The following is a 25,798-nucleotide window of genomic DNA, read 5'->3' on the forward strand; positions in this document are numbered from 1 at the left end:
ATGTACTCAGTCTTGCTTCTACTGACGTTCATTCCTCTTCTCTCCAAAGCATATCTCCACCTCTCCAGACTAGACTCAACTTGCTCTCTACTCTCACTACAGATCACAATGTCATCTGCAAACATCATAGTCCATAGGGACTCCTGTCAGATCTCATCCATCAACCTGTCTATCACCACTGCAAACAAGAAAGGACTCAGAGCTGATCCTTGGTGTAATCCCACCTCCACCTTGAATGAGTCTGTCATTCCGACTGCGCATCTCACCGCTGTCACACTATTCTTGTACATGTCCTGCACTACCCTAACATACTTCTCTGCCACTCCAGACTTCCTCATACAATACCACAGCTCTTCTCTTGGCACCCTATCATAAGCTTTTTCTCGGTCCACAAACACACAATGTAACTTTCTGGCCTTCTGTGTACTTCAACAGTATTCTCAGAGCAAACATTGCATCTGTAGTGCTCTTTCTCAGCATGAAACCATATTGCTGCTCACAGATCTTCACCTGTTTTCTAAGCCTAGCTTCTACTACTCTTTCCCATAACTTCATGCTGTGGCTGATCAACTTTATGCCTCTGTAGTTACTGTAGCTCTGCACATCACCCTTGTTCTTGAAAATAGGAACCAGCACACTTCGTCTCCACTCCTCAGGCATCCTCTCACTTTCCAAGATTTTATTAAACAATTTGGTTAGAAACTCTACTGCCATCTCTCCTAGACATTGCCATGCCTCCACTGGAATGTCATCTGGACCAACTGCCTTTCCACTCTTCATAGCAGCCCTCCCTTCTTCCTTACTAATCTCTTGTACTTCCTGATTTACTCTCACCACATTGTCCAGGCTTTTCTCTCGCTCATTTTCTTTATTCATCAGCTCTTCAAAATATTCCCTCCACACAATCCTCACTTGTCAGCACATTACCATGTGCATCTTTTACCACCCTAACTCGCTGCACATCCTTTCCAGCTCTGTCTCTTTGTCTGGCCAATTGGTACAAGTCCTTTTCTCCTTCCTTACTATTCAACTTCTTGTACAGTTTGCAATATGCTTTTCCTTCGCTTTTGCCACTTCTCTTTTCGCCTTACGGCACATCTCCTTGTACTCCTGTCTATTTTCTTCGTCTCTCCAACTATCCCACAACTTTTTCGCCAACCTCTTTCTCCTTATGCTTTTCCGGGACCTCTTCATTCCGCCACCAAGTCTCCTTGTCTTCCTTCCACTGTCCAGATGTCATACCCAGTACTGTCCTAGCTGTCTCCCACACCATATCTGCAGTACTTTTCCAGTTGTCCAAAATTGCTTCCCCTCCAACCAGTGCTTCTCTCACCTGCTCGCTAAATTTCACACAACAGTCTTCCTCCTTCAGCTTCCACCATCTGATCCTTTGTTGAGCTCTCACTCTCTTCTTCTTCTTTACCTCTAAAGTCATCCTACAAACAACCATCCTATGCTGTCTAACGACACTCTCTCCTGCCACCACCTTAGTCTCTGATTTCTTTTAGCTTTCATCTCCTATAAAGAATGTAGTCCACCTGTGTGCACCTTCCTCCACTCTTATATGTTACCCTGTGCTCCTCCCTTTTCTTAAAGTAGGTATTCACCACAGCCATTTCCATCCTTTTTGCCAAATCAACTACTATCTGTCCTTCCCCACTCCTATCCTTGATACCATATCTACCCATTACTTCCTCATCACCTCTGTTCCCTTCACCAACATGCCCATTGAAGTCCACTCCTATCACCACTTTTTCATGCTTGGGCACACTCTCCACCAGCTCATTTAACACACTCCAGAAATCTTCTATCTCCTTCATCTCACAACCCACATGTGGGGCATATGCACTGATGATATTCATCATCACCCCTTCAATTTCCAACTTCACACTCATCACCCTGTCAGACACTCTCTTAACCTCCAACACACTTAACATACTCTTCCTTTAAAATGACCCCAACACCATTTCTCGTCCTGTCCTCACCATGGTACAACTTGTACCCACCGCCGATGCTCCTGCTCTTACTTCCCTTCCACTTGGTCTCTTGCACACACAATATGTCTACCTTTCTCCTCTCCATCACATCAGCCAGCTCTCTCCCTTTACCAGTCATACTACCAACATTCAGAGTCCCCACTCTCATTTCCACCCTTCTAGTTTTCTTCTCCCGCTGTTTGTGCGAACGTTCTCCTTCTCTTCTTCGTTGTCTTCGCTTAGCAGTAGCCCAATTTCCACCGGCACCCTGCTGGGCAACAGCACTGGTTGTTAACCCGGGCCACAACCGACCCGGTATGGAAATTCAATTCTTAGTTTGCAAAGCTGGGTTGGCTTGTTTTACGCCGGATGCCCTTTCTGACGCAACCCTCATTTATCCGGGCTTGGGACCAGCACTCAGAATGTACTGGCTGCACAACCCATGTGGCTGAGTTAAAAATTAAAAAACAATAGAATTTAATTCCTGTCCTGAGCCTACTACAAGCTGTCATAGCTGACAGGAAACTAGCAAACAGATTAAGAGGGGAGGGGCTATGGGTAGAACATACACTGAAAATATGGTACAAAGTAGTCAAAGGAGGTAAATTGGAAAATATGCTAAAAATCTTCAGATGGTGTGCATATGACAGAGATTTCAAACCTAACTTAAATGATGGACGGTTCAAATTATGGACAAAAAACGGACTAACAGGAAATACTCAGTCACTACAAACAAACAATGGTTTGGGGTGGAATGATTTCTTCAGACTCCTACAGATCCAAGACTATTTTAACAATCAATGCAACATTGCAAAACTTACAACAGAAGAAGAAAGCTATCTCCAAGTTATATACTGTGCTCCTAAATGCTAAAAATGACAATACCCTTCACATTAAGAAAAAAAAAAAAAAAAAAAAAAAGGGAAATGGAAGCAGGAGTAGCTATATCTAATGAGAACTGGGAGAAAATTTGTAGTTTCCAGTGGTATTCCACTAGTTCACTATCCTGGAAAGAGCACTGCTGGAAAAATAATAAGATTTTTTAGAACACCCCTGCAGAGTAAATATAAAAATTGAAATGCAGAATGTTGGAGAAAATGCAGCTCTCTAAAGGCAGACCATTTCCATGTGTTTTGTTCTTGCCCGGTTTTAAATCAATACCGGTCTGGAATCCATAAGGCTCTGAATGATGTCTTCAAGATTCAAATTAATAATGATTTTATAAGCCTATATCTTGATTTGATTGCGACTGTTGAAGGAAGAGGGGATGTGAGGCTGCTCCAGGCTCTTCTAGCAGCCAGTTAAAAAAAAAAAATCAATTACACAAAAATGGTTAAATCCAACCCCCCCCAACATTAGAAGACTGGTTTAACACTGCTTTAGAAATATTTAAATTGGAAAAATTGACATTTTCCTTAAGAACCCAGAAAGAAAAAAATGTATAATATTTGGAGGGGGTAGAAGTGATTTTATATAATGTTTGAATCCTGGTGGTATTGAAACTCTGTATTAATGTCCGGAAACTGTAATAAGATGACTAGATATAGTTCTTTCTGTACATGTAAAAAAGTACCTGTAATTCTCAGTTAAAGCCACAATGTTGTTTTGTTCATTTATTCAAAAATGTAAAAGCAAGAAAAGGACTCATCTTATATGTTTAAACAGATTGTAATGAATGCATCCTTTTCAATAAAAAAAGTGAATGGAAAAAATATTGAAGTGAAAAAAAACGCTTTTATAGTGTGAACATTAAAATTTAATTCAATGTTTACCTGCAATAGCGATGACGCACTCCGGCTCCACAGCCTGACCGCCTTCGTCAACAAACACGTGTGTAAAGTGACCGACTGGGATTCCTCCAGACACAAGTCTGAAGAGATAAAGTTAGAAAAAAAAAATTCTAACTATAGAAACATTCTGAGTGGCACACAGCCAGTGGAGGATTAAAGTCAGATTACTGAAATATTACCTGCCAGCTGTGACCATAGTTGTAATTACAACAGTGTAATTCATCAAAATCTCCTTCTCTGGATACACAAAAGCATCTTGTCTGTCATCCCAGTTACAATGTTTCTGAAAGAGTCCAAATAAATGACACCAAATGAGGGGAAAAAAAAAAAAAAAGAGAATTGCAAAAGTAATCACATTTCAGCTCTGCTGCATTGTTTTTAAAATGTTTCAAAGCAAAAACATTACAGAGGGACTAAAACTGCAATCATGGGGTACAGTTTTGAACTCAACAAATCCAACTTTGGGTGGGGTTAAGGAGAATAAAGAAAAACTGATTATCTCACAATGATCACAATTTCACAAATTAAAACAAAAAGCTCTGAGTTACTGTGTCACCATCTTTGATTTGAGTTTGACTGGAGGGAGAAAAAAAAAAAAAAAAAAAACACACAAAAGCCAGCACAGTGAGCCTCACACAACATTCATGCAAACGTCTCATACAGACAGTCGCCATATTCAAATCTTTGCATAACCACAGAATTGCATATAAATAACAATGTCCATTATCAGAATATCACACCAACAGCCTGTAACCAGATTATGACATCCACCTCAGAAATGGCAGCTGATGCTCACCAGTAGACTTTTTGGAATGGTGCTTCGGTCTCGGCTGCTAGCGTACACACGATAAATCCGGTGAGGATCCATGTGCGCCATCAGTCTCTCGCACAGCAGGTCACTGGCACTGTTTGAAGGCGCACAGGCGAGGATATGAGCAGACTGCTCCGCCTTGCAGACCTGAAATTATTAACAAGAGCAGTCAGAAATTTTTGACGTCCACCAATCTAGATACCCTTTGTCCTAATATTTATCTGTGGTGCAAATTTGGTGAGAATCCGTGAAGTAGTTTTGATGTCATCCTTAAAAGTCTACAAAGTGAAACTTGATCCAGAACCTGGTTCACCTCCAAAATTTAATGGAGTCCTCCATACCACAATATCTGTGGCGCAAACTTCATCAAAATCCATGCAGTAGTTTTGACGTACTCCTACTAACAGGAAGACAAATAAATAAATGCCAATGATTTTATTCAGTCCTTGGCGGACTGTTAAAGATTTTATATATATATGTTATCACTGTTAAACATTTGTACCTTTTGTCTTCTTTCTGATGAGAACGGTGTTGTGCTGTTTGCACTTAAACACGAGAATGTACGTGTTATTCAACCTTGTTTTAGCATGCTGGGGTCAATCTGAACTGGGAATGAGGAGCTGGATGTACTTATTATTATTATTATACAACTTGTTTTCGTAGCCGCTAACGACTGGGAGTAAAAGAACTGAAGGTTGAATTTTGACTGATTGTGATGTGATGCTTAGTGTTCCAGGCAGATGCAGAACAGCTGATAACTGCAACAGACGAACGAGATGTGCTGACCTTCGACGATAAGAGTAAAAGAAAGAAACTGTTTTTGCTTACAGCTGCACTTAGACGTGTGTGTTTATGTTACGGGAAGAAACTTGTCTTGCGTCATTCCCCCACCCTTAGGACAAGTTTTTGTTTATGTGATGAGGGATTCACTAATAAAAAGAGCGGAGCGCAGGCCAGACTTTAGTGTAGCCTTGGTGTACAGCCTGCCTGCACTCCGCGCGTGATTAATTTGACTTTCTGTCTCACTGGTGTTTCTTGACTCTGTCTTATCAAAGGTTTTAAGAATGTTTGGAGGAGAAAATACCCAACACGGACATAATTATCATTTATCCTTGGAGTGCTTTCCCTCAAAAGCTGCAGGATTTTTAAACTCACAAGCACTGTAAAAGTAGAGAACAAAATGATAAATATGTAGGCAGTGGGAAAGCTCTCTGCCTGATCTTCACTCAAAGTTTTGAGCATGCTTAGAACATTTTGACAAGCTCGGCAGACATTAACCGACACAAAAATAAATAAATAAACAAACAAACATTTTTCAAATGGTAAAGGACTTGTCAGACAAAAACTGATAGTATCATTTCCTCATAGGTTTCCTTGATCAGTCATGATGTGGCTTCAGCAAGATGGTATGTTAAGACAGCTGATTTTGATCAGTGTGGCAGCTACGTGAAGGGAAGGAGTGATCTGATTTTAGTGAAGATCTATCACTTTTCAAGGTCAGTGGCAAGTATAAAATTTACAACTCTGTGCTAATCAATACACATTTAGGTCCATGGCACTTTCTCTACATGCCTGATGCTTTTGGTCAGTGTTTCCCAATCATGGTCCTCAGAACCTTAAAGTACTACACATTTTCTATTTACCCCTGAATTAATCAGTAGACTGGCACAGTCAGGTGTTTATTAGCTGAACCCACCTGACTGATCCATTATGCTCTGATTAGTTCAGGGACACATGGAAATTGTGCAGTACTTTAGGTCCCAAGGACCAGGATTGAGAAAGACCACATTAGGTCAATCAGGTGGGTTAAAGGGTCTGTCTGAGCACTTTGAGTTTATTGGTGTTATACAGTGGCACTTCTTCAACCTTTCTCCCATGTTCAGCCATGAACCTGCTCACATCATTCTTTTCACACACTGATTAATACAGCTTTCCCCTAACAACCACTACAAATAAAACATGCGGAAGCCTGGAGCATAAATCTACAGATAACAGCAACTGCCAGGCAGGCAGAAATGCTAATCCTCTTTCCTGCAATCTAATAAGAGCATGTATTGACAATTAAATACCTGGTTAATAGCTTCAACAAGTGTAATTGTTTTTCCAGTTCCTGGAGGCCCAAACACAAGATGAGGTGCAGGCTTAGATGATCCTGCCACAATGCACTGGACTGCAGCATGTTGCTCTGGGTTGTTTTCGAGTTGACGGTTAAACATCCTGTAGAATGAGAAAATTGATTCACATCTAAAGTACTTGCATGTTCCAAATATGGACCAAAAGCAACACATTAAGAGGAATGAACTTTCAAAATGACCTCACATTTGTGTCACAGGCTTCTCCCGTGGCCTAGCGACAGATAAAAGGGTTTATATGTTTTCTACAGTTAAATTTAACCAGCTATCACTGAACTCTGCCTTATTTCCCTGCAATTTTGTCTTTGCATAAAAGATCTTAAATATAATCTCATATTTTATTGTATCCAGTTATAGCAAGATCACTGCAGGCAAGTCAGCGACTCGTGCAGTTTAGTACCCAGAGGTGAAAGACCTCAGCACACCTCAACCAGTCAGTCAGTTTATAGGATCAGCAGGCAATTTAAGTTTCTGTGAGAGTATGAATGAATGAATGAAAACTGTTTATTTCGAACATTTGATACAACAACAATTACAAGATAGATCAGTGAAGACAACAACAAAAAAGTTCCTACTGTGTACCCAACATGTCCGAAAAGGGGTAGGGTGAAGCATCAGCTTATTTATCCCTACCCCTTCTTCCCCACAACCAGTAATACCCTTTGCCACATATACACATAGATTCCTACACACCTAAACCGATTATATACATATATATATATATACATACATACATACATACATATATATATACATACATACATATATATATACATACATACATATATACATACATACATATCAACATACATATACATATATATATACATACATACATATATACATACATACATATCAACATACATATCTACATATATATACATACATACATATCAACATACATACATATCAACATACATATCTACATATATATACATACATACATATCAACATACATACACATATATACACATATACATATATATACACAAACATAAATATACACCTACACATACCTACTTACATACAAAATACTATATATTTACAAGCCGAAGCAAAAAACAAAAACACCCTAACCTGCATTACCCTTCCTCCTCCCTATACCCAGAACAAAAACATATTTTTGTACCGCTGTTTGAACTGGTTCATGCTTGGACATTGCTTGAGCCCCACTCCCAATCTGTTCCACATCCTCACCCCACAGACAGAAATACAGAAACCTTTTAATGTTGTTCGTGCCCACTGATGCTTTAAATTAAATTTCCCCCTCAGACTGTAATCCCCTGATCTGTTAAAAAACATATTTTTAATATTTGCTGGAAGTAAATTGTTTACTGCTTTATACACAATTTGTACTGTTTGAAAATGAACCAAGTCTGTGAATTTTAAGAATTTGGATTGTAAAAATAGTGGATTTGTATGATCTCTATAGCCAGTATTATGAATAATTCTTATAGCTCTTTTCTGCATTACTGATAGTGATTGTGTTGTACCTTTATAAGTATTACCCCATACCTCTGCACAGTACTGTAAATATGGTAAAACCAGTGAGCAGTAAAGAATGCGGAGTGAGTTGTGGTCCAGAATATGTTTCGCTTTGTTTAGAACTGAAATGCTTCTTGACAGTTTACTTTGTATATGTTTTATATGAGTCTTCCAGTTTATCTTATCATCTATCATCACCCCCAGAAACTTATTTTCATGTACCCTTTCAATATCTACCCCCTCGACTTGTAACTGAACCTGTATGTCTGTATTACAATAGCCAAATAACATGTATTTTGTTTTACTTAAGTTTAATGATAATTTGTTTCTGTCAAACCATATTTTCAATTTTCCCATTTCTATACTGATCCTCCTCAGTAACTCCTGCAAATCCCCCCCTGAACAAAAAATGCTTGTGTCATCTGCAAATAATACTAATTTTAATATTTTGGAAACATTGACAATATCATTTATATAAATTAGAAACAGTTTTGGACCCAATACTGACCCCTGTGGGACGCCACAAGCATTGTCCAAGCATGATGATGTATATTCCCCCAACTTCACAAACTGTTTTCTGTTACTTAAGTAGCTTCTCACCCAGTGCAACACCAACCCCCTAATCCCATACTGTTCAAGTTTATTGATTAATATGTCATGATTAATTGTATCAAAAGCCTTTTTAAGGTCTATAAATATTCCAACTGAATGTAATTTGTGGTCTATGGCATTTGTAATCTCCTCAACTGATTCTATTAATGCAAGTGATGTTGAACTATGTGCTCTGAATCCATATTGACTATCAGTAAGTAATTTATGTTTATTTATGAATTTGTCTAATCTATTATTGAATAACTTTTCTAATAATTTGGAAAATTGTGGAAGCAAAGAAACAGGTCTATAATTTGTGAAGTGGTGTCTATCCCCAGTCTTATACAGCGGCACAACCTTAGCTATTTTCATTTGATTGGGAAATTTACCGGTTTGAAATGATAAGTTACAGATGTATGTTAATGGTTCTACAATCCATTCAATGACCTGTTTTACCACCACCATATCAATTTCATTTAAATCGGTAGATGTTTTATATTTACAATTATTCACAATGTCTATAATTTCATTTCCATCCACTGCTGTGAGGAACATTGAACAGGGATTTCTTTCTATGAGATTATTATCCCAATCCTCAGGTTGGGAATCGGGATTTTTTTCTGCCAAGCTTGGTCCAATATTTACAAAAAAATTATTAAAACCGTTGACTACCTCATCCTTATTTTCCTTCTTGACATTACTATCAATGAAATACTGAGGGTAACTGTTTTTTATTACCATTTTTGACAATGCTATTTAATATATCCCATATTCCTTTAATATTGTTTTTGTTATTATATGTTACTATAATATTCCTTCCTACATACCCGTATAATATTAATCTATTTTTGTATTTCTTATATCTATTTTCTGCCTCTTTAGTCTTTAGTTTTATGAATTCTCTATACAGTGTATTTTTCTTATTACATGCATTTCGTAACCCTTTCGTCATCCATGGTCGAGCTTGGATTTTTTGTTTTCTGTAGTCTTGTTTAATTGGACAATTTTTATCATATAATGATGTAAATATTTGTAAAAAGTTTCATATGCACTATCAACATCACTTTCACTGTATACCTTTTCCCAGTTTTGCTCCTGTAAATCCTTCTTTAGTGTGTTCATGTTTTCCTCTGTCCGCACTCGCCTGTATTTTATTTTCTCCTCTGGCTGATTCCGCCGATGGTTTCTATTATAAACGATGAAAACTGGTAGATGATCACTAATGTCATTGATTAATAATCCACTCACAGTGTTATTCTCAATATCATTGTTGAATATATTATCAATTAAGGTGGCACTATGGGATGTAATTCTGCTTGGCCTGGTGATTTTTGGATATAAACTCATACTGTACATTATACTGATAAATTCATCTGTTATTTTATGCTTATTTGGATTGAGCAGATCAATATTTAAGTCACCACAAATGAACACAGTTTTTTGATTAGTTTTTGAGAACATTTTTCCCATACAGTCAGTGAATGTTTCAATACTAGATCCTGGTGCTCTATATATACAGCTGACTAATACATTTTTGCTTTTTTCTTCACATATTTCAATAGTTATACATTCTAATAAGTTATCAATCACAGTTGTCATATTGTCTACTATTTTATAATCCATGTTCTTATCCACATACACAGCCACTCCTCCTCCACTCTTATTTTTTCTGTTTACACAATTAAATTCATATCCATCCAGTTCAAAATCCATTCCTTTATCTTCATTGATCCATGTTTCTGATATAGCAATTATGTTAAATATTTTTTTAAACTGACTTAAATATTCTTTAATGTTGTTAAAGTTTGCATATAGACTTCTGCTGTTGAAATGGATTATTGATAATTTGTTATCCGTTTTAATGATCCGATTAAACTGTTCATCTGTATAATAGCAACAACTGTCATTGATATTTGAGAAGAAATTATTGTCCGGGTCTATATCGTGCTCCAAGTCCAGTACATTGTGGTCTGTGTATTTAAATGTTCTCAGTTCTACTTTTCCATGATCAGCAATCCTTTGAGTTATATCCTTCTTGTCTCCAGATGTAGATGAATAGGTAGTAGATGAATAGGTTCCTCTGGTCTGTGTCATGGTGTTGTGATGTGTTTGTGTCCTCATACCTTATTGGTCATATTTGTCCAGATCCTCGCTTTAAGAAACACTATTGTTCATATTTGTCCAGCTCCTCGATGTTCCTTATTGCCATGACTTTTGCTTGTTCTGGTGATCCGTTCAGTTTGATGAATATTTTACAGTTTGAAGTCCATGTGTGCTGGATTTTTCCCTGTTTCTTCAAGAAGCGTGCTTTCCTGGCGATGTCGGCATTCCGTTTGGTGAGATGTTCATTGATGAATACGTTTGTCCCTTTCAGTTTTCTTCCTTGTTTTAACAGTGCTGTTTTGTGTTTTCTGTTGATGAATCTCATGATGACAGTTCGTTTATCACCGTCATTTCTCCGGGGCAGAGGGTGGCACGCTTCAATGTCATTTAAATCCATTTCTATACCTTTAGATAGGAGGAAATCAGCAACCTGTTTTTCCACAGAGCTGACCTCCTGTTCACTGGGCTCCCCTCCGCTCTCATCTGTTACCGCCCGTGCGTAGGACCGTGGTTTGATGTGAAGACCTGTGATGATGACGTCGTTGATTCTGGTGTACTGCTCCAATTCAGACACTCTATTTTCCAGCTGCACCAGATGCCGGTCTTTCTCGGCATTCTGGAGCCGTAATGCCTTCACCTCCTCCACCAGATCCATAATTGATTTCTGTTGCTGCTTCACAACAGAAATCTCCTCTGATAGAAAGTCCAGAGATTTTTTAATATCGTCACCTTCCTCCGCTGTCAGAACCTTCTTAGGCCCCATGGTAGGCTTATGAGCAGCTTGTCGATCGCCGATGTTAACAGCCTGCGTTGTTTGTCACCGGGATGGATCTGCACTGCGCTGGTGCCGCGCGGCCTCGGTGTTTCCGCGCTGATGGATCCGCGGTGGCTGCACGAGGCCTCGGGGAAGCGGCACTCGTGACGCGCGGCTCTAATGACGCAGCGCGCGGCCTCAGTGAATTCACCACGTTGAGCGGGCCTCGGACGTTGTTGCTGTCCAGTCGCGGGGCTAAGTTGCCGGTTGAGGTGGTATTCCCACTATCCGGGTTGGCAAACACCGGCGTGGCAGATGGCAACTACAAACACTACCTCTGAAAACTCAGGTACAAACTTTTTGCAGCTCGCTCTGACGACACGCAGCTCTGACAGACTGTGACTGACTGACTGTGACTGATTAGTGCACAGGTGTGCCTTAGACTGCCCACAATCCAGTATCACCTACATGACAAAAATGTGTTCAGTTTTGTGTGATGCTGAATCTGGTTATTAGCTTTGCAACTGCATGTTCTTAATGAGCACCACACCTGAGTTTCGGCAGGGGGACATCCGCCACCACTGCACCTGTTGGGAACAGCACTTGTCCAAGGTGATTGCTTACAGCCAAGTCTACCGCCCGATGTTGCAGCTTCAAGGGCAAACGGTTGATGGTGAACTCTACATCAAACTTCATATTGGTGATGAAACCATCCACAAACCTAGAAGAGTTGTTGTAAGAGCAAAATTTGTGTTAAGTGTTCAGTTTGAGAGAGGTACGCTGGGTACAGAGCAGTTCTCACCTCTTTGCAAAGCCCAGCTTCACACGATCCAGCTCGACTTTGTAAACATAGCCTGTATACACAGTGATTGGTTGGACTGTGTCTTCAGATTTAGACACCCTCAGACAGTCTCCTCGAAGCACAGACGGTCTATTCTCAGCCACACCAGGAACCTGATGGAGAACATCAAAGATGGTTCTGATTACAGTTTTTAAGCTTACCAGTTTCCAGGACAAGAAGTGATATTTATTTACAAGGGACAAAAAAAAACAAAAAAACAAGATGTAATTCTGTACAGTACAGTGTTTCACACAGAACAGAAGTGTACTTGTAGTGGTTGTTTGCTGTAGAAATGATTAATAAGTTGACAGCTGGGGACACTGGGGTGTACACAGTGTGCCACTGCAAATAACTAAACTGTCAAGTACTTCATTTTTGATGCTGTATATAAATAAAAACATTTCAGAGATGATGTGGGAGGGGGTTGAAGGGTCCCTGCTGAAGGGTCTCTTCAGCAGAGAGCATGCCAAAAGCTCCCCTTCCCAGCCAATGAAGAGAGGCCAATATGGGTGAGCATATCTCACCCATATTGGCCTCTCTTCATTGGCTTCCTGTTAATTCTAGAATAGAATTTAAAATTCTTCTTCATACTTATAACGTTTTGAATAATCAGGTCCCATCTTATCTTAGGGACCTCATAGTACCATATCACCCCAATAGAGCGCTTCGCTCTCAGACTGCAAGCTTACTTGTAGTTCCTAGGGTTTGTAAGAGTAGAATGGGAGGTAGAGCTTTCAGCTTTCATGCTCCTGTCCTGTGGAACCAGCTCCCAATTCAGATCAGGGAGACAGACACCCTCTCTACTTTTAAGATTAGGCTTAAAACTTTCCTTTTTGCTAAAGCTTATAGTTAGGGCTGGATCAGGTGACCCTGAATCATCCCTTAGTTATGCTGCTATAGACTTAGACTGCTGGGGGGTTCCCATGATGCACTGAGTGTTTCTTTCTCTTTTTGCTCTGTATGCACCACTCTGCATTTAATCATTCGTGATTGATCTCTGCTCCCCTCCACAGCATGTCTTTTTCCTGGTTCTCTCCCTCAGCCCCAACCAGTCCCAGCAGAAGACTGCCCCTCCCTGAGCCTGGTTCTGCTGGAGGTTTCTTCCTGTTAAAAGGGAGTTTTTCCTTCCCACTGTCGCCAAGTGCTTGCTCACAGGGGGTCGTTTTGACCGTTGGGGTTTTTACGTAATTATTGTATGGCCTTGCCTTACAATATAAAGCGCCTTGGGGCAACTGTTTGTTGTGATTTGGCGCTATATAAATAAAATTGATTGAATTGATTGATTGATATACAACCCCTGGCAAAAATTATGGAATCACTGGCTTCGAAGGATGTTCATTCATTTAATTTTGTAGAAAAAAAAAGCAGATCACAGACATAACACAAAACTAAAGTCATTTCAAATGGCAACTTTCTGGCTTTAAGCAACACTATAAGAAATCAAGAAAAAAAAATTGTGGCAGTCAGTAACGGTTACTTTTTTAGACTAAGCAGAGGGAAAAAAATATGGACTCACTCAATTCTGAGGAATAAATTATGGAATCGCCCTGTAAATTTTCATCCCCAAAACTAACACCTGCATCAAATCAGATCTGCTCGTTAGTCTGCATCTAAAAAGGAGTGATCACACCTTGGAGAGCTGTTGCACCAAGTGGACTGACATGAATCATGGCTCCAACACGAGAGATGTTAATTGAAACAAAGGAGAGGATTATCAACCTCTTAAAAGAGGGTAAATCATCACACAATGTTGCAAAAGATGTTGGTTGTTCACAGTCAGCTGTGTCTAAGCTCTGGACCAAATACAAACAACATGGGAAGGTTGTTAAAGGCAAATATACTGGTAGACATCAAAGCGTCAAGACAGAAAACTTAAAGCAATATGTCTCAAAAATCAAAAATGCACAACAAAACAAATGAATGAATGGGAGGAAACTGGAGTCAACGTCTGTGACCAAACTGTAAGAAACCGCCTAAAGGAAATGGGATTTACATACAGAAAAGCTAAATGAAAGCCATCATTAACACCTAAACAGAAAAAAACAAGGTTACAATGGGCTAAGGAAAAGCAATTGTGGACTGTGAATGACTGGATGAAAGTCATATTCAGTGATGAATTTCGAATCTGCATTGGTCAAGGTGATGATGCTGGAACTTTTGTTTGGTGCCGTTCCAATGAGATTTATAAAGATGACTGCCTGAAGAGAACATGTAAATTTCCACAGTCATTGATGATATGGGGCTGCATGTCAGGTAAAAGGCACTGGGGAGATGGCTGTCATTACATCATCAATAAATGCACAGGTTTACGTTGATATTTTGGACACTTTTCTTATCCCATCAATTGAAAGGATGTTTGGGGATGATGAAATCATTTTTCAAGATGATAATGCATCTTGCCATAGAGCAAAAACTGTGAAAACATTCCTTGCAAAAAGACACATAGGGTCAATGTCATAGCCTGCAAATAGTCCGGGTCTTAATCCAATTGAAAATCTTTGGTGGAAGTTGAAGAAAATGGTCCATGACAAGGCTCCAACCTGCAAAGCTGATCTGGCAACAGCAATCAGAGAAAGTTGGAGCCAGATTGATGAAGAGTACCGTTTGTCACTCATTAAGTCCATGCCTCAGAGACTGCAAGCTGTTATAAAAGCCAGAGGTGGTGCAACAAAATATTAGTGATGTGTTGGAGAGTTCTTTTGTTTTTCATCATTTGTTATGGAGTTATGGGGTAAAAACAGCAAGAATGGTAACAAAGGTCAGCATTAGTTTGTACAAGGGTCAGATGTTAGAGTTGCTCTAAGTATTGTAAAATGTGATGGAAATTATTGGTTGAGTTAACAGGGTTTTAAAAAGGAATAGTTTGCACTATGTGGCATGCTTAGTTATCATGTTACAGGGTAACATATGTCACATGTCATAGAATCCAATGGACGTCGACATTGCTCTACCTTTACCTTGCAGACCAAGCATTCAACACAGTCAAAACCATTTCATTTATTAATCCTATTAGTTCAACCAATAATTTGCACCAATTTTTACCAAAATTGGAGCAACTTTAACTTTTGACCCCTGTACAAACTGAAATTGACTTTTGTCACCATTCTTGTTGTTTTTACCCCATAACATTCAGTCATAGATAGTCCAAACTATACCTTTTTGGTATCGTGATCCGACAAATAATGTGGTATAGCTTTCAATATGATTGGAGCATTTTTAAATTTTGACCCCTGTGTAATTCTTCAATTGACCCCTACCTGGCCGCCTACTGAAAATTCAAGTGGCTACTCAGTTTTTTTCAAAAGAGTAATGTCTAAGGAGTATTTGTGCCAACTTTGTTGCTTCTTTCCAGGAATGAACAATTGTTACAGTTATCTGCTCCACTATAAGTTGGGACTTTGAATATATTCACAGTATGACTGGGAAAGAGGTGGCCGATGTGATGGAGAGGAAAAATGTAGACATTCTGTGTATTCAAGAGACCAAGAAAGGCTGTATCATTTAGAGAAAATAAATCACAAAATGCGAGGGATTAGTAAGGGTAAAGTGAGCACAACTGTGAAAAGGATGAAGGGTGGAAAGGCAATTGGTCCAGATGACATACCAGTGGAGGAATGGATACGTTTAGGAGATGGCAGTGGAGTTTCTAACCAGATTGTTGAATAAAATCTTTGAAAGGATGGCTTAGGCATGGAGAAGTGTATTTGTTCCAATTTTGAAGAGTAAGGGTGATGAAGCATGACGTTATGGGACGTTTAAGCAGAAACGAGGCAGTAATCGGTGAATTGCTGTTGACACTCCGAAATGACGCATGTGCAGTGAAGGCGGGGGTGGGCAGTTTGCTCGGCGACACCAGCTCTCAACAGTGAGCTAAGCATTTTTCTCTAAACATTCAGCATGTGTTGTGGCGCCGTGAATGCTGCTCTCGTACGAGATTAAATCTTTGAAGTGTGACTGACAGGTCTTCAAGTCTATTGTTTGAGTCAATTATTTTAACACCCACTGTAACTTAAGAAAAAAAATGGAAGGTCAATATCTAGCAGGTTGCCATAAATGAGTAAATGTGTGGGTAAATGCTGTATTTTCTTACTGTAAGTGTTAGCAGTTTTTTGTTGTTTTGGTCTTGGGTCATGGTTTCACTGTGGAGGTCATACTTCCGGATGTCCACCTCCATCTGTATCTCTTCCAGGTGCAGCAGAAGATGGAACCGGTGAGCATAGTTTTTCATTTTTAATGGGCATTTCAGGAGATTTCTGAACATACAAATGGCTTTAGTCACAATTACGCATAGACAAGGTCATGTTGACGTGTAAATGAACTGGGTCTGTTTCTTACGTCACTGATGTAAGTTTCTCTTTAGTGGCTGGAGACAGGTGACCAGAGTCCTCCATCCTTTGTCGAGCCAGCTCTTTTAGGTAATAAGGGTACCTGTAGTCACTTAATTTCATTACAATCTTCAGGGGTTGAACCACAGAACTGTAGAGAAAAATAAGTTTGATGTGCAGGATTTCCAGCTAAATTTGTTGCGTGCTTGAATGAATACCACAATTTATATAACTTTTCACCTTGAGATTAAAGAGCACAATTTGCATTTACTTTAGTATAATTGGTTGAGTTTCTGAATCAATGCAGCCCCCCCCCCCCCAAAAAAAGGTTTTTGACATCAACAAAAGCAAAATAAAAAAAAATAAAAATTCCTGACCCAATCAATCAACTTTTTTCTTGTATAGCGCCAAATCACAACAAACAGTTGCCCCAAGGCGCTCCACATTGCAAGGCAAGGCCATACAATAATTATGAAACACAGTCTACGTCTAAAGCAACATAACCAAGGGATGGTCCAGGGTCACCCGATCCAGCCCTAACTATAAGCCTTAGCGAAAAGGAAAGTTTTAAGCCTAATCTTAAAAGTAGAGAGGGTATCTGTCTCCCTGATCTGAATTGGGAGCTGGTTCCACAGGAGAGGAGCCTGAAAGCTGAAGGCTCTGCCTCCCATTCTACTCTTACAAACCCTAGGAACTACAAGTAAGCCCGCAGTCTGAGAGCGAAGCGCTCTAATGGGGTAATATGGTACTATGAGGTCCCTAAGATAAGATGGGACCTGATTATTCAAAACCTTATAAGTAAGAAGAAGAATTTTAAATTCTATTCTAGCATTAACAGGAAGCCAATGAAGGGAGGCCAACACGGGTGAGATATGCTCTCTCCTGCTAGTCCCGTCAGTACTCTAGCTGCAGCATTCTGAACCAACTGAAGGCTTTTTAGGGAACTTTTAGGACAACCTGATAATAATGAATTACAATAGTCCAGCCTAGAGGAAACAAATGCATGAATTAGTTTTTCAGCATCACTCTGAGACAAGACCTTTCTGATTTTAGAGATATTGCGTAAATGCAAAAAAGCAGTCCTACATATTTGTTTAATATGCACTTTGAATGACATATCCTGATCAAAAATAACTCCAAGATTTCTCACAGTATTACTAGAGATCAGGGAAATGCCATCCAGAGTAACGATCTGGTTAGACACCATGCTTCTAAGATTTGTGGGGCCAAGTACAATAACTTCAGTTTTATCTGAGTTTAAAAGCAGGAAATTAGAGGTCATCCATGTCTTTATGTCTGTAAGACAATCCTGCAGTTTAGCTAATTGGTGCGTATCCTCTGGCTTCATGGATAGATAAAGCTGGGTATCATCTGCGTAACAATGAAAATTTAAGCAATACCGTCTAATAATACTGCCCAAGGGAAGCATGTATAAAGTGAATAAAATTGGTCCTAGCACAGAACCTTGTGGAACTCCATAATTAACTTTAGTCTGTGAAGAAGATTCCCCATTTACATGAACAAACTGTAATCTATTAGACAAATATGATTCAAACCACCGCAGCGCAATGCCTTTAATACCTATGACATGCTCTAATCTCTGTAATAAAATTTTATGGTCAACAGTATCAAAAGCAGCACTGAGGTCCAACAGAACAAGCACAGAGATAAGTCCACTGTCCGAAGCCATAAGAAGATCATTTGTAACCTTCACTAATGCTGTTTCTGTACTATGATGAATTCTAAAACCTGACTGAAACTCTTCAAATAGACCATTCCTCTGCAGGTGATCAGTTAGCCGTTTTACAACTACCCTCTCAAGAATCTTTGAGAGAAAAGGAAGGTTGGAGATTGGCCTATAATTAGCTAAGATAGCTGGGTCAAGTGATGGCTTTTTAAGTAATGGTTTAATTACTGCCACCTTAAAGGCCTGTGGTACATAACCAACTAACAAAGATAGATTGATCATATTTAAGATTGAAGCATTAAATAATGGTAGGACTTCCTTGAGCAGCCTGGCAGGAATGGGGTCTAATAAGCATGTTGATGGTTTGGATGAAGTAACTAATGAAAATAACTCAGACAGAACAATCGGAGAGAAAGAGTCTAACCAAATACCGGCATCACTGAAAGCAGCCAAAGATAACGATACATCTTTGGGATGGTTATGAGTAATTTTTTCTCTAATAGTCAAAATTTTGTTAGCAAAGAAAGTCATGAAGTCATTACTAGTTAAAGTTAATGGAATACTCAGCTCAATAGAGCTCTGACTCTTTGTCAGCCTGGCTACAGTGCTGAAAAGAAACCTGGGGTTCTTCTTATTTTCTTCAATTAGTGATGTGTAGAAAGATGTCCTAGCTTCACGAAGGGCTTTCTTATAGAGCAACAAACTCTTTTTCCAGGCTAAGTGAAGATCTTCTAAATTAGTGAGACGCCATTTCCTCTCCAACTTACGGGTTATCTGCTTTAAGCTACGAGTTTGTGAGTTATACCACGGAGTCAGACACTTCTGATTTAAAGCTCTCTTTTTCAGAGGAGCTACAGCATCCAAAGTTGTCTTCAATGAGGATGTAAAACTATTGACAAGATACTCTAACTCCCTTACAGAGTTTAGGTAGCTACTCTGCTCTGTGTTGGTATATGACATTAGAGAACATAAAGAAGGAATCATATCCTTAAACCTAGTTACAGCGCTTTCTGAAAGACTTCTAGTGTAATGAAACTTATTCCCCACTGCAGGGTAATCCATCAGGGTAAATGTAAATGTTATTAAAAAATGATCAGACAAAAGGGAGTTTTCAGGGAATACTGTTAAGTCTTCTATTTCCATACCATAAGTCAGAACAAGATCTAAAATATGATTAAAGTGGTGGGTGGACTCATTTACTTTTTGAGCAAAGCCGATAGAGTCTAATAATAGATTAAATGCAGTGTTGAGGCTGTCATTCTCAGCATCTGTGTGGATGTTAAAATCGCCCACTATAATTATCTTATCTGAGCTAAGCACTAAGTCAGACAAAAGGTCTGAAAATTCACAGAGAAACTCACAGTAACGACCAGGTGGACGATAGATAATAACAAATAAAACTGGTTTTTGGGACTTCCAATTTGGATGGACAAGACTAAGATACAAGCTTTCAAATGAATTAAAGCTCTGTCTAGGTTTTTGATTAATTAATAAGCTGGAATGGAACCCAGGCCACAAGTATCTTGTTTTGCTGGGAACAAAAACTTTAGGAACTTAATTTAATGCTCTTGAACACAAGTGTTTATTAGACATTATGGTAACTGGTTAATTTGTTCTTACAAATTCAAATATATCTGCTTGCACTAACGTTCCCCGTTTCCAGCCAGAAGAGACCAGTATTGCACTAGGTACCGCAGAAATGTTGGTCAAACATAAAACTTCAATGTCTGATAGACACACTAACATATAAAAAGAAATAATGTTGGAAATAGTTCGATAGCTCCAGTTAAGCTAAACCATGTACTTTGCGTAGCCTAGCTTGTATCAAGATAGTTTTTTATTTTTAATAATGCTGGAAAGATACATAGTCACACAGCCTACATGGAATGTTATTAACTGGTATAACATTTGGTTCTCACCACTTTTGGAATGATAATATTAAGGTGGAACCCAAAAAGCCTTGGAGGGTGGGGGAGAGTCTGAACTGTGATGAAATGTTGCTTGAGGAACCATTTCAAAATTACCAAGAACAAACCAATTAAAACAAAAAAGGAAAAAAAAAGACAAAACATTCTAGAGGCCATCTTAAATTCAATTATTCCTTAACCCACCGTATTTTATTAATTAAAAGAAAAAAGTGTTAATGTATGCTAGTCTTGCCATCTAGAGATGGAGTACCAAAACAACCTCGTTGGCAGAGATTAAAAAAAATAATCAGTTCAGTGATGTGGACTGTGGCACCGATTGTTATGTACATCAAATATTTAAACAGTGCAGATTAACAGCTTGTGATCACGCACTGAGGTTCACAGGGGAGTTTAATGGAGGAGGCATAAATCATTTTAATCTGCCCTCATAATGATCAGACATAAGTCCTTTCCTGGCACAAGCCTTGTACTGATCTGTCTCACCTCTCAGGAGGTACTCCGTCCACTACTATGGTGTTGACAGGTTTGTATGTGACCTCCTGGTACGGTTTATAAGGAGCGATTGGGGCCAGCTCGACAGCCAGCGGAGTCCTGGCGGTGGCTTCGATCTGCCTCACAATGCAGAAGGGCACAGATCCTGGCAGATCCAGGCAGAACTCAAAGTACATTGTAGCAGGGAAAAACCCAAAGTGGTTCAGCCTGTACTGAACCAGAACATCATAGTTTTCTCCTGTGGAGAAAAAGCCATTGTGAAACCCAGAACAGACCGGATTAATTGGTTCAGGTGTGACCAACCTGTTCAGACGTGTTTTTGATGAGTGTTGGCATCTCACCAGGACAGAGGTACAGTGGACAGACTCTCGTCACTCTCCTTTCATCCTCCAGAGTAAAGCAGCGTATTTTGTGCAGGGCGGTGTAGTACGTGAAGTTGACACAGTTTGGCCCCTTGTTTGTGATGCAGAACTTGACGGCGAACAACTCCTTCAGATGGTCGACAGTGAATTGAACCTTTCCACTGCTTACCACAGGATCAGAGGCGATCTCAATGCCCCCCTTGTCGGCTGTCAGCTCTTTCCTGCAAGAAGATGGTGAGAGAAATTAAAAATAACAAAATTTTATTAAAAATAATAAAGAAGAGGCCATATGTACCCTAACCTACATACACCAAGTTCAACCTTGAATTTCCACAAGGTACAGTAACAAGTTTTTCCACATACTATGAAGTACTTTTAGCATTACTAGGTTTTCAGTCTTTGCCCCTTGGCAGGCAAAATTTAAAACAGATGTGTCCCCAAGGTTATGTGTCCTTGTGTACCAATTTTCAGTGTGACCAACAAAGTCTTCATCAAGATTATTGCATACACAGTTTTTCAAGGATTCAGACTTGGTGGCTATTAGAACTGAAATGCACCCAGCATCAAACAACTTCTGAGATGACGATGAAGTTTCATTGTGGTCCATGAAGTCTTTGTCAAGATAACACATACACAAGGTTTCAGAGACTCTGCCCTGTTACAAGAAAACTCTGTCTCAGGTGTGAACTGGGCCTGGGGCTAACCCTACCCCCAACCCAGACTGAGTTCTCCCAGGGGCCAAGTCCTTGTTACCCTCTGCCCCCAGGTGGCCACAATTAGAATCCAACATGCCCAACGGCTTGCAGTACAGTGAATGTTAATCTCCATACACAAGGTCTTTGACAAGTTGCTGCATAGACATTGACCACAAGGACAAACATGCACACACAAGCAATCCCTAGACCTGCTCCATCTTTGATGAGGCAAGTTTAAAAAAAAAAAAAAAAAAAAACACACACACACACTACAAGTGTTACAATTAAGAAACACTTTCACAATTTGATTGTTCTTTCTTTTCATCTTGAACTCACATCTGACTGGGTATAAAAGTATGGATTTTGCCCAATGCCGAGTAGGTTAGGGATCTGTGCACTGCTCAAAGACAGACAATCTTCTGCAGTTGGAGATTGAACCACCAACTCCCTCCAGTTAGGGCAAAATCCACTCAATGGTGCCAAAGTAGCCCATTTTTACCTCTGCCAACAAAGCTGAGCAGCCATCATGTTTTCACCTGTTTGTTTGTGAATAGCCTGTAACCCACAATTTAGTTATGAAAATTTTACAGAGGATTCATATCCTGATAGGCAGGAACTGATTCAATTTTCAAGGTTGCTGGTCAAAGTCAGAACAAATCCCTATCCTTTAACACTGATTGAATTAGCAAAACTAACTCCGTAAAATAAATAAAAAATAATTTTATTTTTTTATTTCATATCAGAGAGCTATGCACTTCCACTTATTTTTTTTTTCTTTTTTAAAGAGAAAAAAGCATTGTGATAACTGACCAAACGGCATTTGTTACAGCATAAGTGCCATATTGTCATGCTGTTAGCTTGTCATATAGTCCTGCGGTGCGTCACTCACAGGACACTCGTGACATTCAGATTGCCTGCTGCATGTCCACATGAACTGAGTGTCTGTTTCAGCTGGGACAGTTGCCACTGTGTGTACTCTCCAGCCCGCCACAAAAGCGATATATGTTTTTATGCATTTCCACGTGAGGACAGCAAGCACACACACACTCGTGTCCGTCAAACACTGTACGTGTTCTGTAGCTGTGACGTCCAGGACCAGAGATGTCAACGGCTCCGTGTTGGGGTAAACGCGCAAAGCACACGTGTTGTGGGGGGAACAGACACTCCACATGTGTACTCGGCAACTCCAGTCATGGGGGCCGTTAGACAAATTTCGCCGCCAGCTTGAAAGTGATTGCCTGCTGACTGTTTTCGTGCTAACAGCGCGAATGGCGACACATTTTCGAAGTACCAAGCGAGTGGTGTTGGATGTTCGTGTGCGTTATCTGGAATTTGGCTGACACCTGCCACGAGAGGGATCGAATGGACTCTCACAAGGCACACTCTTTCAGCCGCTGGTGTGCACAAATGGTTGTAGCAACAGGTGTATGAGGTGTTAGAGGCAGCTCCGATTTTACACACATATTGCACACAATTCCTGCGTCAAGAGCAATTCAACCACATTCGTACTATGTGAGAAGAGGTCCTAAATTTTGAACTTCTTGAAATTAGTGCCACGCTCAGAGATGAGCCTCATTAGCCAAATATTCTGCCTCTAAGAGCCACTATTCTCCCACATTTGTTGAATAACTGAACTCAAAAAACACACACATGCTACATGGCTCATTCATTGTTCAGTGGGACCAGGGCTCAAGTTTGATCTGCATCTAATCCGTATTATGGATTTAGTGGATATTTGATTTTAACATTGGAAAGCCCTTTTGATCTATATTTTGTGTTATATTTCAGCTTATGAAAAGCCACAGGACTTTTGAGAAAAAAAAAGTAGATTATACAGTAGTGTTCAGAATAATAGTAGTGCTATGTGACTAAAAAGATTAATCCAGGTTTTGAGTATATTTCTTATTGTTACATGGGAAACAAGGTACCAGTAGATTCAGTAGATTCTCACAAATCCAACAAGACCAAGCATTCATGATATGCACACTCTTAAGCTATGAAATTGGGCTATTAGGGAAAAAAAGTAGGAAAGGGGGTGTTCACAATAATAGTAGTGTGGCATTCAGTCAGTGAGTTTGTCAATATTGTGGAACAAACAGGTGTGAATCAGGTGTCCCCTATTTAAGGATGAAGCCAGCACCTGTTGAACATGCTTTTCTCTTTGAAAGCCTGAGGAAAATGGGACGTTCAAGACATTGTTCAGAAGAACAGCGTAGTTTGATTAAAAAGTTGATTGGAGAGGGGAAAAACTACACACAGGTGCAAAAAATTATAGACTGTTCATCTACAATGATCTCCAATGCTTTAAAATGGACCAAAAAAAAACAGAGACGTGTGGAAGAAAATGGAAAACAACCATCAAAATGGATAGAAGAATAACCAGAATGGCAAAGGCTCACCCATTGATCAGCTCCAGGATGATCAAAGACAGTCTGGCGTTACCTGTAAGTGCTATGACAGTTAGAAGACGCCTGTGTGAAGCTAATTTATTTGCAAGAATCCCCCGCAAAGTCCCTCTGTTAAACAGAAGAATGTGCAGAAGAGGTTACAATTTGCCAAAGAACACATCAACTGGCCTAAAGAGAAATGGAGGAATATTTTGAGGACTGATGAGAGTAAAATTGCTCTTTTTGGGTCCAAGGGCTGCAGACAGTTTGTGAGATGACCCCCAAACTCTGAATTCAAGCCACAGTTCACAGTGAAGACAATGACCCCAAGCACACTAGTAAACCAGCAAAATCTTGGTTCCAAACCAACAAAATGAATGCCTCGCAGATGTGAAGAAATCATGAAAAACTGTGGTTATACAATTAAATACTAGTTTAGTGATTCACAGGATTGCTAAAAAAGCAGTTTGAACATAATAGTTTTGAGTTTGTAGCGTCAACAGCAGAAGCTGCTATTATTGTGAACACCCCCTTTTCTAGTTTTTTTTTTTTACTAATAGCCCAATTTCATAGCCTTAAGAGTGTGCATATCATGAATGCTTGGTCTTGTTGGATTTGTGAGAATCTACTGAATCTACTGGTACCTTGTTTCCCATGTAACAATAAGAAATATACTCAAAACCTGGATTAATCTTTTTAGCCACACAGCACTACTGTTATTCTGAACACTACTGTATGAATAAAGGCAGCTCACTTCAAATAGTCTGTTTTTCCCCAAATCCAAAATATAAAAATATGGAGTCATACAGATGAAACCACTTTTATCCAACTTTTGTTAAATATCATTGGGATCGTGTTAAATGTCTTCCAAGTCACACAATCCTACGACTATGTCAAAAATCTCCTATGAGAAGTAAAACTAAGGCTTGAATTGGCTCCTTTTAGGACTTCTCGACACCCCCCCAGTAAAAAAAAAAAAAGTCTGAATGGTTTTCTGTGATGTTCAGATATACCTTGGATTGCCATTTGAAGGTATGTTTGAAGATCACAGAAGACTGACTTCTGCTCTTCTTGGGAGACACACCCATTGAACCAGCCCATACAGTCTGTGGAAGCAAGACAGATACCTCTTCTCTGTGGGGAGAGACCAAATAAGACCTGAAACACACCAGATGTCTCATTTGGAAAATAGCATAAAAGCTGAAAAAGGCATGGACAAAAGTGGACTGATAAAACCGCATGTACACACACCTGTAGCAATGTTTTCTGTAAGAGACAATATCTGGAATTGCACACAGGTGGATTAGGCTCATACTGCACCCTCTACAGACCCACATTCAACCACAAATGGCAGGTGACACCTCATGAATACTTAGGACTACAAATTATTTTTGATAAATGTTTAATTATCATGGCCGCTGAGTCAAAGTGCAAGAAAA

At 39.5% G+C, this 25,798-nt stretch overlaps 1 protein-coding gene across 1 annotated transcript in view; it reads right to left on the reverse strand.

Annotated features, from left to right (window-relative positions):
- mov10a (Mov10 RISC complex RNA helicase a) overlaps positions 1–25,798 on the reverse strand; it is a 48,304-nt gene that overhangs the window by 15,485 nt on the left and 7,021 nt on the right. Inside the window, exons 4-13 of the mRNA XM_034166016.1 lie at positions 21,257–21,498; positions 20,907–21,153; positions 16,819–16,959; positions 16,574–16,736; positions 12,445–12,596; positions 12,193–12,363; positions 6,647–6,794; positions 4,563–4,724; positions 3,946–4,049; positions 3,749–3,846 (exon numbers count right to left, since the gene is read on the reverse strand). Coding sequence (XP_034021907.1) covers positions 3,749–3,846; positions 3,946–4,049; positions 4,563–4,724; positions 6,647–6,794; positions 12,193–12,363; positions 12,445–12,596; positions 16,574–16,736; positions 16,819–16,959; positions 20,907–21,153; positions 21,257–21,498 — 1,628 coding nt within the window. The remainder of the gene's footprint in view (positions 1–3,748; positions 3,847–3,945; positions 4,050–4,562; positions 4,725–6,646; positions 6,795–12,192; positions 12,364–12,444; positions 12,597–16,573; positions 16,737–16,818; positions 16,960–20,906; positions 21,154–21,256; positions 21,499–25,798) is intronic.

The sequence above is a fragment of the Thalassophryne amazonica genome, chromosome 3 (genome assembly GCF_902500255.1).
Source record: "Thalassophryne amazonica chromosome 3, fThaAma1.1, whole genome shotgun sequence".
In the NCBI taxonomy this organism is placed as follows: Eukaryota; Metazoa; Chordata; class Actinopteri; order Batrachoidiformes; family Batrachoididae; genus Thalassophryne; species Thalassophryne amazonica.